The sequence below is a fragment of the Vanellus vanellus genome (genome assembly GCF_965231255.1).
Source record: "Vanellus vanellus genome assembly, chromosome: Z".
Taxonomy (NCBI): domain Eukaryota; kingdom Metazoa; phylum Chordata; class Aves; order Charadriiformes; family Charadriidae; genus Vanellus; species Vanellus vanellus.
The window spans coordinates 53,042,159-53,059,371 of NC_138908.1; the positions used below are offsets into that span (position 1 = coordinate 53,042,159).

Below are 17,213 nucleotides of genomic sequence, written 5' to 3' on the forward strand. Positions count from 1 at the left end.
CTTCTTGAGACGTATGCCGAGGAAGTTATTTCACTTCCCTCAGCCCTGTCTTCACTTTGTTCGAGGCAGGAGATAGGAAGAGGGCACAGCAATAGCGAAGGTTTTCACTCAGAACATCTTTCCATACTTTGCAGCTGGTATTTTAAGGAAACATGGATTACACTGGATAAATGCTAGCAATCCGTGCACTATGTGATAAATGCCAGTCAGATATTCAGGTTAAAAGGGTGCATTTGCTGCAAACCATACTTTCTCACTTTGAGGCTGAAGTGTAATCTGTTTTCCTCTCCCTCTTTCCAAGTTGTCCTTTATAGGATTTCAGACTGTGTCTCAAAACTGTGAATTTTAGGAAGTGGAATGCTGTCTCAGATCTGTTTATTTCAATGAAGTGCCATGCGTATATACCCATCCCATTAGAAAGAAACAAAAATTACCAAGTACATTTATATATCTGGATTTTACTAAAATCTGTCTGTGTAAGTAAACTTTTTTAAAAATTAATTGAGATTTTGATTTGTTTCTGGAACACGTTAAAAAAGTTTCAACCATCAATTTCATTCCCATTCCTCTGGCTAGAATTCTACATCTTCTCTCAGATTTTGTTCAGGCTGATCTGGCCGCATAATTTTAGACCAAAATGGAGATATTTTCAAATAGAAAGCTAGAAAACTAGAGTTAAGATTTGTGGTCCAGACTACTTAGTCAACATACATCTAACTTTAAACATATGTTAGTCCCAATGTCTTCAATCTTGAATCTGGGCTGAAGTGAGTGGATCTGTCTTGTGTTACTTTAGGAAGTGAATAATTTAAATTCTTAACTTAAGAAATTCTTAACTGCTGTTCTTTGGTCAGTTAAATGTAAAACCGGGCAGATATGTACATACAACTGTAGGCTGTTCAGAAGGTTAACCTGCCAGCAACAGTAGAGTGAACACTTATCTGATAATAATATTGAACTAAATAAAGAGATAATTGGATTTGGTTTTTTATGGACTTTCAGGAAAGCTCACTGCTGGTGGTAGGGTTGAGGTTAACTTAGACTGTGCAAATACGTAGTCAAGACACTAAAAATTTACAACAAACTGAAGGAATGTTGGTGCTTTACTAGCTTGAAATTACTTTTGATCTTACCAGATTTAATTGAATCAATACCACTGCCTATTCTTTGGGCCATGCATTCAGTTACTTTGGAGGGTTGTAGAAATTAGGGTCTCATCATAATTTTAGCAGTGCTTATTCAATGTCAGAAGAACTATGCTTTTCTTATGAGTTTATAAACTTGAAAGATGAAAATTAACTGTAACTGGGGGCATGAAGCGCTTGTGTAATTTTATTTTCCATATTATCTTCTGTTCCTCATTTCCACTAAATTTGCCCCAGAACCATTACTCTTTTTTATTTTGTGAAAAAGAAAAAAATTAGCTTTGTCATGCCATATTGTACGTTTCTATGTTGACATCCTGGCATAATTACTCGCTATAGTAGGAAGAATAGAACACTATCAAGGTGTTTTCAAATGAAGGTTGAATTCTTTTCCCCCACATTCAATGGCAAAAATACATTTAACAAAAGGCCACTCTCCCTCTTTCCTACTTTCAGGTATATTGAATTTGGATGAATGCCTACTCCTTCACTTCCAAATTACTTGGATGCTCATACCCTTTTATTAATATCTAGTCACTCCAGCAGTAAAAAAGGCGAGTAACAAAGGAACCTATGTAGCAAGTGTTTGCATGTGCATACGAATCGAAGGTACCTGGAATTCATACTGAGAGCTGATCCATTGAGGGAGAAATCTCATTGGTACATAGCAAATTTTATGACCGTGTGTGCATTTAATAGTATTCAAAGGTGAAGTTAATCCGGTGCTTGAAATGAACTGCAATTATAAGCAATGGTGGAATTTTTTTTGTGGTTATTTTTTTTTTTACCAATAGTTGCTCAACACCTTATATAAATTTTCTTTCTCTTTTTTTTTTTTTTCCAGGATTAACAAACCTTAAAAGTACTATGAGAACACATTCATCATTTCGTCAGGCTTGACCAATGAATTTTATAAAAACCCAAGGATATTTTGAAAGGCCCCTGTCCAAATTTCAGTCAAGGGATGCATCTTAATAGAAAACATGTGGTACATTTTTACCCGCGACTAATGTTTTAGTCCTCCATTATATGGTGAAAATCTGCTAGTGGAGAAAGAGAAGACTTCTTTTATTAAGAACTTTTTCACTGGAGGAAACGAGCTGGCATCCCCTCATAATATGAAGCCTTTCGAGAAAATCTGGTTGTTTCTACTGCTGCCTGTTCTACTAAGAGTTGTCTGCTCCTCCTTTATTAGTGTCAACCTTGGGGTGAAAGTGAGGAAGGGACAGTCTGTCTTCCTCTCAGAAGATGACCTCAAGTTTTCCATCCCCAGAGAGAAGGATGTCTGCAAAGTAGAAGTTGTGATTAATGAGCCAATAACACAGAGGGTTGGGAAACTAACTCCACAGGTATTTGGGCTCTGTTTTGCTGCTTTGAGTGTCCACATGTGTGCAGGTGTGGGAGAAACTAGGAAGAGCTGCTTTATTGATTTTTTTTTTTTTGGGTGGTGACTAAAAGGCGTGAAACTGAACAGTTGTGAGATTCAGCGTTTTCCTAAAAGTAGCCAGCTGACAGTAGCCAGCACCCCTGAAATCCAAAAGCTGAGCTCAGTAACAAAGAGCGTATGAAAGTGGGCTCAGTGAGAGTCTCCTTTCACAAGCAGACAATGGGTACTTCAAAACTTTCGGTTAGGAGATGTCCTCCAGTCTCTCAGCTGCTTGTTTTTCTACCATGAGGGTAACCAGTGCCCCTCGGGTAATGCATAGACCGCTAGAGCATTTTGCATTTTTGTCACGCAGCCACGACTTAGGGAGCAATTAAGAAAAAAATCATCACATACAATAAGCACATTGTGTACACAGTTGTTTGTGCTGCTCTGCAACAGCTAAATTGCAAACAGATGGCAAATACATTAAAAAAAAATGTTTTCTGTTAAAATTTCAAGCTTGTAGGAATAATGAAATGTATTTCACATATCACTGTTCTTCTACTCATTTGCCTTACAAATCTCCCCACCTGAGTCACAGCAGGAAGGAGTTGGAAGTAATTGACATGACGATGTAATGGTACAGATAGAAGATGAATGGTTTTAATGAACCATAACAAAACTGGTTTTGTCTATTTTAGAAAAGTTTTGTTAATTGCACCATACAGCACACAGATCTATATGTTTGCATATGTATATTGTTTTAAACATCCTCTCTGAGGTTTCTGGTGGTCTCTGTGAAGGCGGATGCAGGAGCAGCAGCCTCAGTGGATTTTTCAAAGCTTCTAGCTTGGTCATCATCATTATTTTTGCAGACCACTGACGAGTGCTTCAGCTGAACCAGCACTCGGAAAGAGCAGAGGCACACCAGGGCAAACAGGAGGTGGTGAGCAGGGCGATGTGTGATCTTCCCTAAGGACTGGCCCCAAGATGTGCAGTGCCTCTGCTGAGACTTCCCCAGGGCTTGCTCTCCGTCAGCACAGGGGTTCTGACCATAATCCCCCCTCTCCGCTTCCCCAGTCTAGTTTGGCCCCTGAGGAGAAACAGAGAGACTTACGTGTCTTATGGCTGGCAAACCTTTTCTGTAGATGAGCTGGCTGGCTGAGGGAGTGACTTTGCTTTCGAACTCTGCCTCAGCCTCTACACGCAGTAGGACGCAGGTATTTTGAAAAAGCCACTTTGTGCCTTGTAACCTGACATGCTTCAAGCACAGGGTCAGAGGCAGTTTTCCGGAGACCCCAGGAGATGTGTATTCACCATAACTTATTTTCCAAAATGCCCAGGGCCCTTGCCTTTCCCCACGCCCAACCACACCTCTGTTAAGTGCCCGTCCTTCCATGGCCCTGATGTGAGCCCAGGCAGGCGAACACGGCTCTTGGAGGCTGTTGGCACACCTCACCTGGAGGGGTGAGCTCTGCTGGGCAGGTGGCCCTGGGGTACCAGGCTGGAGAGGGGCTGTGGCTGCTCACAGTGTCTTCTCCTCCTCTCCGCAGCTGTGGTGTGGTGGGATTGCCCGAGACACCACCACATGCAGTCTCCCAAGGAGGCTGCCAGTAAGGCAGGCAGTCTGGTTATCTCAAGTCATATTTTCTTGCTGGGTAAGACTAAGCCGGCATTTGTAAGTTGAGGGCTTCTGTTTTAAATGACAAAATCCTGAGCCAGACACCGAAAAGTGCTGCCTGAACTTTCACCATTCCTGAAAAGAGGTGCCAGAGTCCGGCCGTCCCGGTGCCACTGATGCTCTTTCTACCAGGAAATTCTCAGCAAGAAAACGTCTCTGGTCTGATCTGTTTTACTGCCATTAAAGTGAGTAATGTCCTAGGAATGTATGACAATTTAATTATAAATTGTAATTGAAAAGCAATTGAAGTGGAAAAAAACAAAGCTCGACAGTAATTAGGAAAAGATTTAGATCTCCTTTGTCTTGCCCAGCAAATTTATAGACAATTAGAGTTGCCTGTTCATATAAAAGGAAAACATATTAGGAAACATAAAACAGATGTTTCTTTTTGCAAAGCAGATTGTGCCTTATACATGTATAAAATGACTGTCAGTTAGTGGTAACAGACCTCTGTGGAAAGGTCCTTCATTTTCCATCCCCTTGTTATCAATTAAGAAATGGAACTAATGATGTCTTAGAAAGAAAGAAAGAAATGAATTATTTGATATGATAAACCAACTCCTTTGCTGTAGGCAGTCTGCTCTGATATGAACAGGGATGCATCATCTGAGCAGGATCTCATTGTCAGGTGCAAACCCGACCTGCATATCACCAAAAACCCTACTGATTTTGAGGGCTTTATACTGCTTTACATCAGTGAAGAATCTCATCTTTGGTGTACAACATTAAACTACTGGAAGCTATAATATGAGTGGCTTTTGTGTAGAATATAGTTTTTTTTTTTCTTTAAGATAACGCACCACCTAACTACTTACCATACTTTTTTTTTCTTTTTTGTACATTATCACTTAGGATCATCTAATTAATTACTTAACTATCACTTTCCTTCGTGTTAGCTTGTACCGGGAAAGAAAAGACATTAAGTAAGAAAAAGACGTATTTGTTGTTTTTTAAATACTGAAAAATAATGAAACACATATTTCTGTGACATTTGAAAACAATATAAAACAGAACAGCCACAACATAGACAAAACTTTTATCTTATGAAAAGCAATTTTGTTTTTCACAAACTGTTCTTGTCCTTCCTTTTTAAGCAGTCCCAACAAATAAAATCAATCATACTTTCCACAACACCATATATTATGGAATATTCCAAGACTATTTTAGCCAATAGGAACAGAGTGGTAAATCCATGTCTGTGTATCTGATAATCAACTAAATCATTACTTAAAAAAAAAAAAAAAAGAAGACTTTGTACAATGCACTTCTTGATTAAAGTTAAAATCAGGCTATACATTTAAAGATCACTAGGAATATAGAACAGCTGCCACATAGCTTGAGTGTCTGAGAATAACTTCAGTGGAAATAGACACTGCCAGTAATAATGAAAGCTGATAAACTCTAATTATTTTTCCATTATAGAAAGATGCAAGTTGTAAATCTGTGTAATGGCTAGAAAGAAACAAAGGTCACTAGATGTTCTATTCTTTCGTGTAAAGCCACCAAGTGGTCGTGAGGTGCTTCAGTTAACCACACATTAAGAACTAATTTAGGAAATAAAGTATTATTGTACTTTTATACTGGAAGTCAGAGCATCCAAGGACTTTCTCTATACACTGCACTTCCAGTCAACATTTCAAAACCTCACTAAAAACGCCCTACCATTTCACCGTCTTCCAAAGTTGTTGGGGAGATGTAGGTAAATCAGGCAAGCTCCTTCATTTTCATGATTCTTTTGGTGTATTTTAAGAAATGACTGGTAGTAGGAAATAACCTCTTATTTCTGCAAAAAGATGTGGTTTGTCAGTCAGCAACATATGTATATTAATGCTTCTTAGTTGTGACCTTATCAGGTCTATTAATGAATGCTGAACAGATTTTATTTTAGCCCGTAGAAGAACTAATCATGTGTGAATACTGCCCATAAAAACAAAATCAAAACCACGTTTAGTTTCACAGTGAGACACTCAGGAAATGCAATGATTAGCTTTTGCCTTCTTGCTGACAGGAATATGCTCTGTCTCTCTGTAGGTATGACATGAGTATCATCCATCTATGCATAGGCTGTGTAGGCGTTCCCTGTCGTCACAAGGATAGCATAGACATGGTCTTATCAATGCTAGGAGTTTTCAGCTGTTAAACTCTATAAAGAAATACAGCTGCACGGGAATTGTAATTTGCCAGGCTTGCAAACTGGCATATGTGAAGACATGAAAATCGTATGCTCCAGAATCTGAATCGTATGCCCCAATTCTCCAAAGAATGGGTGTGTCAGAACTCTTCAAAGCAACCTTTTTTTCCATTTGGGTCAGGCATTTTTCCTCATTGCCTTACTTTCACAAGTCAACAAACCATTAAACAAAACAATCAGCCTGAAACGAGTGTCTGGCTTAGACGGTTAAACTGTGGCCAGACAGGTTGGCAAATTTGAACTGTATCAGGTATGTCATAAGAATGAGTTTGTTTTGAATTACCTGGTGGACATGACACAGAAATTCTGGTTTTGCATTTATACTGTGGGATTACACAGGCATTGGGGCTGGGTGTTGGTGTGGCATAGAGATGACATCTGATCTGGTAAAAGGCTACTGGTGCAAAGTCAGTGTTCCAAAAATGTAACAAATCTGAGCTAGCAAAGTTTCCAACAGAGAAGTTTCACAGGATTGTATTTTTGTAGTCCAGCGGTAGTGGCCACAAAGCAGGATTTACTATATAATCTAGCTACTGCCATGAGCAACTTTAAAAGCTAATAAATCCAACATTACACTGCAGGAACTGCTGTCTTTTCACATCCACTGCAGTTGTCCCACTGAATACAACTGCAACCATAAGTCCACAGGCTGCAGTGGTAGAGAAGTGTGCGCTCAAACGATTTGTTGTGCTGGAGGAGGGACTTGGCAGCCTGACACAATCACAGTAACATGCCAGTTCCCTTTCTACTTGTAGAGTGCCAGTAGCCCCACATTAAAGTGATTGCTCTGGCTCTCACTGGGAGACCACAGAACAGGTGAATACCTACTCAGGGAAATCAACTCCAGGTTAAAAATTCCCTGAGGCTGATGCATTCCTGTCAGTCAGAGAGAAGTGGAACAGAAGCCTGAAGTTAACATCCTTGACAGCATTGTACTAGTCTATTCTTTCTCCTTCATAGGTTTTTGACTGTCACTTCCTTCCTAATGAAGTCAAATATACCCACAATGGCTGTCCGATTTTAGATGAAGACGTGGTTATGCTTAGGCTGTACAGGTAAGCAGCGGCAGGAGATCACAGAATCACAGAATCACAGAATGGTCAGGGTTGGAAGGGACCTCTGGAGATCATCTAGTCCAACCCCCCTGCCAGAGCAGGGTCACCTACAACAGGTTGCACAGGACGGCATCCAGGCGGGTTTTGAATGTCTCCAGAGTGGGAGACTCCACAACCTCTCTCCAGTGCTCCACTACCCTCAAAGTGAAGAAGTTCCTCCTCATGTTAAGATGGAACTTCCTATGTTCAAGCTTGTGCCCATATCACATTTTGCTGTTACCAGGAGCACAGCTGCCCTCAGGAAGAGCAATCAGTCCATTTTTCATGGTAAAGCACGTCCTCCTGTATATCTTGTAACTACTCAGATCCAGTAGCGGCATCATCAGTCAACAAGTGACCATCTGTTTACAGAAACATTTGTCACAGTGTATTTCAGATACGCTCAAATAATGTGTTTGTTAGCATTAATAAATATTCTGCATTGCTTGTTCATTACAGAAAACCAGTGATTTTTCTTTTTATTATTGAAAATTACAACAGCACTTTCAGAGCACTGTATTTTCTGTGCTGTCCTGATGATAGGGACATAGACCATTGCATGTACTCAGTGAGTAATCTCTTCCTTCGCACAAACACCTTTTTTACATGTATGAAGAGGTGGGAAGCGTGTCTGCAACCTCACGGTCTCTGGTGATCTGGGGTTTGAGGGCATCTGAGAGAAAGGTGTTCAAGTAATTCAGTTTAGAAGGTGAGGTCAATGCCAAACTCACAGAGCAACAGAAGATAGGATGAAGCATAATAAATTTCCTTCTATCACCTGCAGGTTTACTGAAACAGAAACATTTGTAGAAACATTCACCCTCCATGTGCAGTTACTCGAGCCAGACTGTAACATCATCAAAATGCGTTCCCGTGCTCTGGAGGTCCCTGAGTACTATGGCTTGTCCAGGGTGATTGACAAGAACATCCTCACTTTTGACTATGACAGGAAGATAAATCTGGATTGCACCATTTCCATAACCTCCTCGGAAACTCACCTGCCTGCTTATGGCCAGCTCATTATTGGGGAAGTGCAGCAAGAGCAGCTTCGTGGAGATCAGCCACAGAGCTTCTTCCCCGGCCCGGGTACGATGTGCTTTAGTTGTGAAGTTTAATGAACAGCCTGAGCTATTGTGGAGACTGAAAGGGACATGAAGTTTGTGTGGGGCACAATGCAGATCACAGATATGAGTCAGTAATCCCCCAAATGGTGTCTGTGTTTGGCTCCTAGTCATGTGGGCCAATGTAATGGCTTTGAGAGTGCCAAGACTCAATAGAAACAGGACAGGGAGTTGTTGGAGGCAGCGCCTACCCAAGAGACCAAGGGACGTTGGATTTGGAAAACGTCAGCTGAAAACAAAATCCTGTAGGAAAAGTAAAGTTGGGAAAGGAGTCCTAATTCTTATTGCACTGGCTTTTTATCAGAGTTATTTAGCTACATGGACAGGCTTCCCATGTCGGTTTCTGCTCTGGTAACTGTTTCATGATCTCTTCTGTTGGGTTACAGAGCACAGCCTGGGCCAGCCCTGCAGAAACGGGAGCTGCATGCTGAGAGTGGGAGTCATTCACAACTCAAAAATGAGCTGCAAAGAATTTCTGAGGATGGGGATTCGATATCAGCACCTTAACCCTCCCTCTCCTGACACCGATTATATTCCTGTGAGGTTGGATCTCACAGACAGCAGAAGCAAAACTCTGCACAAGGTAGAATTTTACGCAACCTTACAATATTTGCTTGTCCTCCTTGTCTAAAAAAAAAAAATAAAATTGTTGCTCCTTTTCACATTTGAAAAGATTGAAAAGAGACAGTGATCCTGAAAGTTTGTTCAGTTTGTACAACATTTCCAGCTGGGCAAATGCAATGCGTTACCTCCATGCCTCTATGCTTAGACCATTACTGCTATAGAGAAATACCTCTGTTTTTTACTGGCAGACGTAAGTAGTTTACCCTGAAAGAAAAATCAAATCTGGCATAATTCCACCTTTTTTAGGAGGAAAAAAGGAGCTGCAGGAGCTGCACTGACTTCTACTTCTATAGTAATTAATAAGTTAAGAGCTGTGTGAACATATTCAGTTAATAATAATTAACGGCTTGTGCATGTTTCTGTCAGGTAAAGTTATTCATTAAGCTCACATCAAGTTAAGAAATTTGTTTCAGCCCAGAATTAAGGACACAAATAAGACTAGTCAATATGGAAGACCTTTTAATGAGGTCTAAATATTTACATTAGGCATTTTCTCATTAATATGCTTCAAATTTTCTTTTCAAAATAATCATTGCTTTAACATGTACCCCAATTAGCTCTGTGAAGCTAACAGAAATCGAATTTATTTTGTTTGCTTCACTTTGTCCTTTCAGTTACCTCCTTTTTTCCTTTTGCAGACTGAGTATGCATGGCTCCCTGTTCAGATTAAAGGTGCTATTCCCAATCAAATACCCAAAGCTGTCCCGACGGCAAAGTTCATCCTGGAAGTAGATCAATTTATTTTAACCCCCATTACAACCGCAACAGTTGATGCTGAAGACAACGAAACTCCGAAGTCCCTGCTTGTATTCAACATTACCAAGCCACCTCCACGGGGCTTCATCACCCATCTGTCTGACCACACAAAGCCTGTTGGCTCCTTCACGTGGAAAGATCTCAGTGACATGCTCATTGCTTATCAGCCTCCAAATAACAGCTGCACAGAGAGGAGGAATTATGAGGTAACAGTGTAACGTATGAGCATTTGCTGGTTTTCATCTCCTTGAGATTCAGTAAGCTATAAATAAATGCATTCATTTGTAACAGATATTTTTCAGAACAACAAAAAAAGATGTTTATCTAACTATATGTAATGTAGGAGCAGAGGTAAAAACTTTTACCACTTTCTCCTATGACTCATCAGAGCAACTGTCTAACACAAATCAGATATTTGTTGCTCACTGCTTACGAATTTCTTTTCACTGAAATATTTTTAACCCTTCTGACTGAGAATATTTCAACAGGTTGGTTTTTTTTTTGTTTTGTTTTGTTTTTTAATTTTTATGAGAGGAATAGAGGAATAACACTGCTTGTAGATCTACCCAAGAGCCTTTGGAAGGATCAGTGTTGCTTTTTCCACATAGCTTTTATCCCCATGTGACAGTACTGATCCCTGTGACCTGTGGACAGGTAACATATTTAAAGCCATGAATGATGGACCAGCTAAATGTCAGGATTGCCATTTGATCTCATAGCCTACCTACTGAGGCAATGGTGGTATAGGAATAACAAAAAAGGACTCCCAACAGTTCCTGCTGGGAGGAGTAAAAGCATGTCACTAACACAAAGAATGGGATGAAAATGAGGAGAGCAGGCTGGTACCTGCAGGGTCTGGAGTGAGTGAGTAAATAAACAGTGCCAATCTAGGAGACCAAGGCTGCAGGAATACGTTTATGTTATATGGGAGTGAATAGAGCATCACTTCAATCTTTTCTGCGTTGGCTGCTAGCGATGTTTCTCCCTTCACACCTGCCACAGAGTGCTGGCAGCCAATGTCTCCTACTTTGAGTATAGAGTTACGTTATTTTTTCAGTAACCAGTACTGGTAGATATTTTGTGTAATTCAGCAGTGTGCCAGCACTCTGAGAAATAAGCAATTGTCTTAAAAAAGAAAAAAAAAGAGGAAGAGAAATGAGTTAAAGGAGTATATAAATATGCTGATAGTTATAAAATAACTATAGTTATAAAACAACTATCTGATAAGACAGTTAAGCAATAACCCAAACAAAACAAAATGGTTGGTACTGAAGTAATGAAACTGAAGAGACAGAGAATCAGAGCAAGGTAAGCTGGGGAAAGGCTGGACTGGAAAGCAAAGGAACAGTGACAGCAACTTCGGCACCTGATGCTGATAAGGCTTATTTATTCTTAACCTTGGCTGTCACAGGAACATCCTTTCTTTTTGTGTCCTTAGTATGAGAATCAGTCATTCTACCAAACCTCCTGCTCCTTAAGTGCCTCTTCTCTGTTTTGCTTTCAGCATTGTTAGATCACAGGTTCAGGAATTTGACAATTCAAGAGTTTCACAATTCAAGAGTTTGAAATTTTCATTTTTTTTTCCCTGCCTGTGCAAGTCCATATCTTTTATTTCATATTGGTTTTGGTTGTACATATGTTAAAAGAGAGGGAAATGCCCCTTCCCTTCTTATTATTACTATTAAAAAGGCCCTAACTTTATTGCTGAGTTATTTGTACCCCAAAAAACAGTGAAAATGTTTATCTTCCCCATTATTTTCTACATATCGCAAACTAACTTTTCCAGCATTCACTGTGAAGACCATAGAAGGCAGATACTTAATTTAGTGCAGAACCTCAAAAGCTCTTTCTAGAAGCTAAATCAAGTTTCATTTCTCAACAAATTATCAAAAGACTTTAAGATCTCCCAGGTAACAACATACAATGTATGTTTTGAGGTACAGCTGGTTTTCAGGCTTTTTTTTTTCAGTAGTTTGTCTATTTTCACAACAGGTGGTGTTTGAGGTTCATGACTTCTACTTTGAAAGGAGTTTACCGATTACTGTGCATCTTTCTATCAGAACAACAGATACAAACGCTCCTCGGGTTTCATGGAATACAGGTGACACCTCTTTTCCTCAGTCTATTTTGCTACAGAATTTATAATGCTTTGACACAGACATTTGACAAAGCTCTAAAATTCAGATTTACACCTGGAGCTTAGGGATCATTAAACTGAGGGAGTATAAATCTGGTTTTTACCTTTATCTATTTGGGGAGGAACATGTTACAACTTGGAGAAATTTTAAGTATTAACTGGAATGAAAAATAAAGAAAAAAGGGAGTTACAGGGAAATCAGGATTTCTGTATATAGCATTTTCTTAAAGAACAAATGGGACATGAAAGAGTATAAATAGTAAAGGCAAATATGTGGTGGAATGAGTAGTAAGGTAATCTGAGGGGAAGACCAAGGGTTGTTTGAAGTGGAAGTCTGCAAAAATGAACAACTAGAAAAAGAGGGCATGATACACCAACAGTCACTTGAAGCCTGGAAACCTTACAGGGTTAAGGCTAATTCAGAAAGATTTATAATGCCTACACTGAAGAACGCACAGGCTCTCCCATCTACAGTGAAACATACATTGATATTTAATCATCAAAAGGCAAACGTGTAAAGTCAAACAAGTTTTGAAGTTAAGGCCAGAGAAAAAGCAGTGTTACCACAGAAGAAAAGGCAAGGAGCCAAGAAGGAGAGGCCTCATGTCTCCCCAGAGAATCCTAGAATGGTTTGGATTGGAAGGAACCTGAAAGATCATGTAGTTCCACCCGCCCTGTCATGGTCAGGGACACCTCCCACTAGACCAGGTTTCTCAAAGTCCCATTCTGCCTGGCCTTAAACACTTCCAGGGGTGGGGCATCCAAATAAGAAGCCCCACCTGAAATTACTGTCTGAGTAAAAAAAAGAGATACTGTCCTCCATCATGAAGATTAAAATATATTTTTAAATGCAGACTCTCTAAGGAAGCTGAGTGCCCAGTTTCAGACATAGTGAGATTGCAAGTCCAATGCTTTAATTTGTGCAAGTGTTCAGAAATGTGCCTAGCTGGTCTATCAGACCATTGGGAACTAGAATATGTTATTTGTCTGAAAAAAATTCCTTAAAGACAGTTGACTAAGGCAAGTATGTCAGAATAAAAGCTGATATCAAACTTTTAAGCTGGACTTGAAAGCTCTGTCACAGGTAGGTATGTAGGTGAAATTAAACATACTTTTTTTTCCTGACCGCAAAAACCTTTAGAAAGGTGAGATGCTGACAGCCTTGAATGTTGCAGACACCCTGGCGAAATAATGCTCTGCTCTTTGCAGGCCTCAACCTCCTGGAAGGGCAATCCCGACCGATCACATGGCAACACTTCCAAATTGTAGACAATGATGACATCCAAAATGTTCGCTTGGTCACAGTTGATGGTTTACAGCACGGGCGACTCACAGTCAGAGGTAAATAATTTCAACCTGAGGGCCTCAAAACGTGTTCTCTAGTGACAACTGGCTATGATAACGTGACAGTCAATCAGATGCTGATAGAGTCACTCCCTGCTGAGGGCTGCCAGCGTAAGAGACAGATTTATGGGGAATCATAGAATAATTTTGGTTGGAAGAGACCTTTAAGATCATCAAGTCCAACCGTTAACCTAGCACTGCCAAGTTACCACTAAACCATGTCCCTCAGCGCTACATCTACACATCTTTTAAATACCTCTAGGGATGGTGACTCAACCACTTCCCTGGGCAGCCTGTTCCAATGCTTGACAACCTTTTTGGTGAAGAAATTTTTCCTAATATCTGATCTAAACCTACCCTGGGGCAACTTGAGGCCATTTGCTCTCGTCCTATCACTTCCTACTTGGGAGAAGAGACAGACTCCCACCTCACTCCAACCTACTTTCAGGTGGTTGTAGAGAGTGATAAGGACTCCCCTCCGACTCCTTTTCTCCAGGCCAAACAACCCCAGTTCCCTCAGCCGTTCCTTATAAGACTTGTGCTCTGCACCCCTCACCTTCGTTGCCCTCCTCTGAACAGTCTCCAGTATGAACATGTGTTTCTTGTAGTGAGGGGCCCAAAACTCAATGAAGGTGCACAAGGAAATACCTGAATGAACAGCAAGAAATTTAAAAGATCACAAGCTCATAAAGAAAGTCAGTTGCACAGCTTAAACACTTGTGCAAATAGTGTATTTGTGCTGTCCACATCCTTAAATGGGAGATTCTTGTAAGTCTGGCATTTTGCCTACACGCTACTTTCATTTGAAAGTTAAAATGGTCCCTATTTTCTTCACTGGAGGTGAATTCTGCTCACATGAGCTAATGCAGCTAGTAACGGCGTGCAGCAGGCCTGATGCTGCCCTGTCTCACCAAGGATAAATGAGGATGGGTGACTTAAATCCCCGAGAGACAGTGCTGCAGTGTCACCGCAAAACCAAGAGAAACTCCAGCATAGCCTTATTTATATTGCTCTGTGTTGCTCAAAGGAGACAAGAAAACCCAGGGCATGAGAACGCATCTCCTGCAGGTTTCCCCTCCGGAGCAAAGAGCGGGCAGGGAGAGGAGCTCTGCTCCCTCTGCTGACCGGCTTCCTCTGCTACAGTCGTGCTAGACTGGGGAGCAAAACGAAAGCACTGAAAAATTCGGTATCCAAATTTTTACTTTCTTACGGTACATTTACATCCCGAAGCTGAAATTTTAAAGAAACCGGCTATGCTTTCATTGAGTAGGCATGACCTAGGCAAAAGGCAGCCACTGTATTTTCACTGCTTACATTTTTGCTTGAGGATGCTAAGGAATGCCGGGTGCTTTTGATTTGTTGGCAAATACAGACAAAGTTTGGATATGGTTGTTATTTACTGGCAGCTTTAGGGTCTATTTCAAAAAGCGGTAATTAAATTAGACTTCTGATTCGTTAGCCTTCTGTGTTGTAAATCTCACTAATTTTGCTTTGCAATCTCCTGAGTCAGCTCAGGTGCTGCTCTCTTTGGGAAAATTATCAGGTCAAAAAGTCCCTCTGCTGTTGGCAGGGTGGAAAGACGCTGCCACTATCAATGCTGGATTTTTTGACAGCTAAATAGATTCGAGTAAAATGCATAGCCTAGAGACATAAAGCAAGTACTTAAAGAAAAAGGGGAAGGTGGTATTTGAAATTTAATGGAAAGAGAAAATATTCAGAAATATGTTTCACCTCAGGAAACCACTGCCAAGGGGTTCGGAGCCTACGTGATCATCCTCCTGTAATGCTCCAAACAGCATCTCTACTGTGCCGGCAGTGTCAGGTGGGCTCAGCTCCACAGACGGTGTTACGGGGGCTGTGCAGCCAGCCAGGGAGTGGGCTGCGGGCCGTAGGATCTGCAGGATCACGCAGAGCCCAGCGCCCGTCTCACGGTGGCAGTCCCATCCCTGCACGCAGCCCCCCATGGGTTTCCTGTGGGGCAGCCAGGGGTGGATATTTTTTTCTGCAGTGACCACACCTTATTCTCTTTTATGTGTCTGCATAGGCACATGCAGAGGAAACCATAATCGCAATTTTTGGCAATTGCTTTTTTTGTGTAGCAAGAACCAACCAATGTTCAAATGTTAAAGGAAAGCTCGGGTTTAGCCCTCCAGCTTCACCATAACCCTAGTGCTGCTGGCAAATGGTCTGAGTCGCTGCCCACTGAATCAGTGGAAGGTTTCCCGTTAACTTCAGGGAACAGTGAATCAACCCAATGCTTTGAATGCTTTTTTGTTGGGTTCGGCAATGCCAGTCCTAGAGCTAAAGGAAATCCCTGAAAGAAAGAGGTATGTATGGTGTTGTTCCCTGCCTTCTGTCACCTTTAACAGGCTTTTGTTTGGTGGTGAGGCGGTTATTTCTCCATCCAAAAGTTTGCCTATAATTCTCTTCAAGTAAGGAGCAAAGGGAATACACCCGCAGCTGTGGGTATCTCTGCTGATGTTGCACAGTATGGAGGGAAAAACAATACTTTCCTTGGAGGCCCTGGGGAGATCATATCTTCCAGCACCAGTCTGCAGTTCTCAGAATAAACTGAACTGAATAAAAAAGAACTCAGTTCTTTTAACCTGCCTGAATATTTGTGTGTGCATAACATGCCTAGTGAAGCAAAGGTGTAAAATTGTCTGATTATAGACAGTAACTTCGATATGCAGAAAAAACAAGACCCACAAATATTATTTTTCACTTGCAACAAAATGTTGAGCTGTAATTACAAATCATATTCTCTCTGATGCTTAAAATACATGTAAAATGTTCTGATAAGAAAGCAGAGGTTGAAATTCAAGGGGAAACAGTCACAGTCAAAAATCTTTAATATCTCCAATTGTCTTTAGTGCAATGGACATTTGGAGGATTTTCTCTGCTACCAGAGTTGCAAATTCTGCATTCTTATTAACTATTCCAAATTCTACAAACTTGTTTCCAGTAGGTAAAGTTATGTTTGATTTTTCTAGTTGAAATGCACTCTCCTCTCTCCCTTCATAACATTCATATTGGTGGAAGGATTCTCCTCTGGGCTGAGCAGCACATTGTTGATGCATTTTCTTCCACTGTTTTGACAGGAGGGAAAGGATTCATGTTCACAGTCTCTGACATTCAGGCTGGAGTTGTTCACTACCATCATGATGACAGTGATTCTACTAAGGACTTTGTGGTATTTAGGATTTTTGATGGGCCCCACAGTATTCGCCATAAGTTTCCAATCAATATCCTCCCTAAAGATGACAGCCCTCCATTTCTTATCAGCAATGTTGTCATTGAAGTTCATGAGGGACAGATGATCCTGATTGAGGGGTCCATGCTTCATGCTTCTGACATGGATTCCAGTGATGATTACATACTATTCAATATTACCAAGCCACCACAGGCTGGAGAAATCATGAAGAAACCAGGACCAAGCTTGATAGGTAATGAAACACATCCACAATAGACCACTTTTCTTTGTCCTACTTTTTTTTAACCACATTAAATGTTACAGTTAGACAACTTATTTTGGCTTAGGACAAATCATGGCAAATTTGACTTCTTTTGTTATAGTGTAAATCCCCATCAGTAATTAATGTTGGTCTCTGCACCAGGATAACTACGCTTGTGAACACAATTTATCCCTTAATTTTTCCATTCTGAGTCTATTTCCTTACTGTTCCCTTCTCCTCCAGAAAAGTGGGGCTAGTCAGGAGTTATTTTATCTGCAAGAATCCCTAACAAGTTCAAA

General features: G+C 40.7%; 1 protein-coding gene across 1 annotated transcript in view; it reads left to right on the forward strand.

Annotated features, from left to right (window-relative positions):
* Window positions 1–2,263: 2,263 nt before the first annotated feature.
* Window positions 2,264–17,213, forward strand: part of FREM1 (FRAS1 related extracellular matrix 1) — a gene marked incomplete at both ends in the record, with an annotated part of 61,481 nt that continues 46,531 nt past the window's right edge. Inside the window, 8 exons of the mRNA XM_082497719.1 lie at window positions 2,264–2,494; window positions 7,344–7,438; window positions 8,262–8,563; window positions 8,985–9,181; window positions 9,861–10,184; window positions 11,971–12,079; window positions 13,325–13,456; window positions 16,561–16,905. Of these exons, the coding sequence (XP_082353845.1) occupies window positions 2,264–2,494; window positions 7,344–7,438; window positions 8,262–8,563; window positions 8,985–9,181; window positions 9,861–10,184; window positions 11,971–12,079; window positions 13,325–13,456; window positions 16,561–16,905 (1,735 nt within the window). The remainder of the gene's footprint in view (window positions 2,495–7,343; window positions 7,439–8,261; window positions 8,564–8,984; window positions 9,182–9,860; window positions 10,185–11,970; window positions 12,080–13,324; window positions 13,457–16,560; window positions 16,906–17,213) is intronic.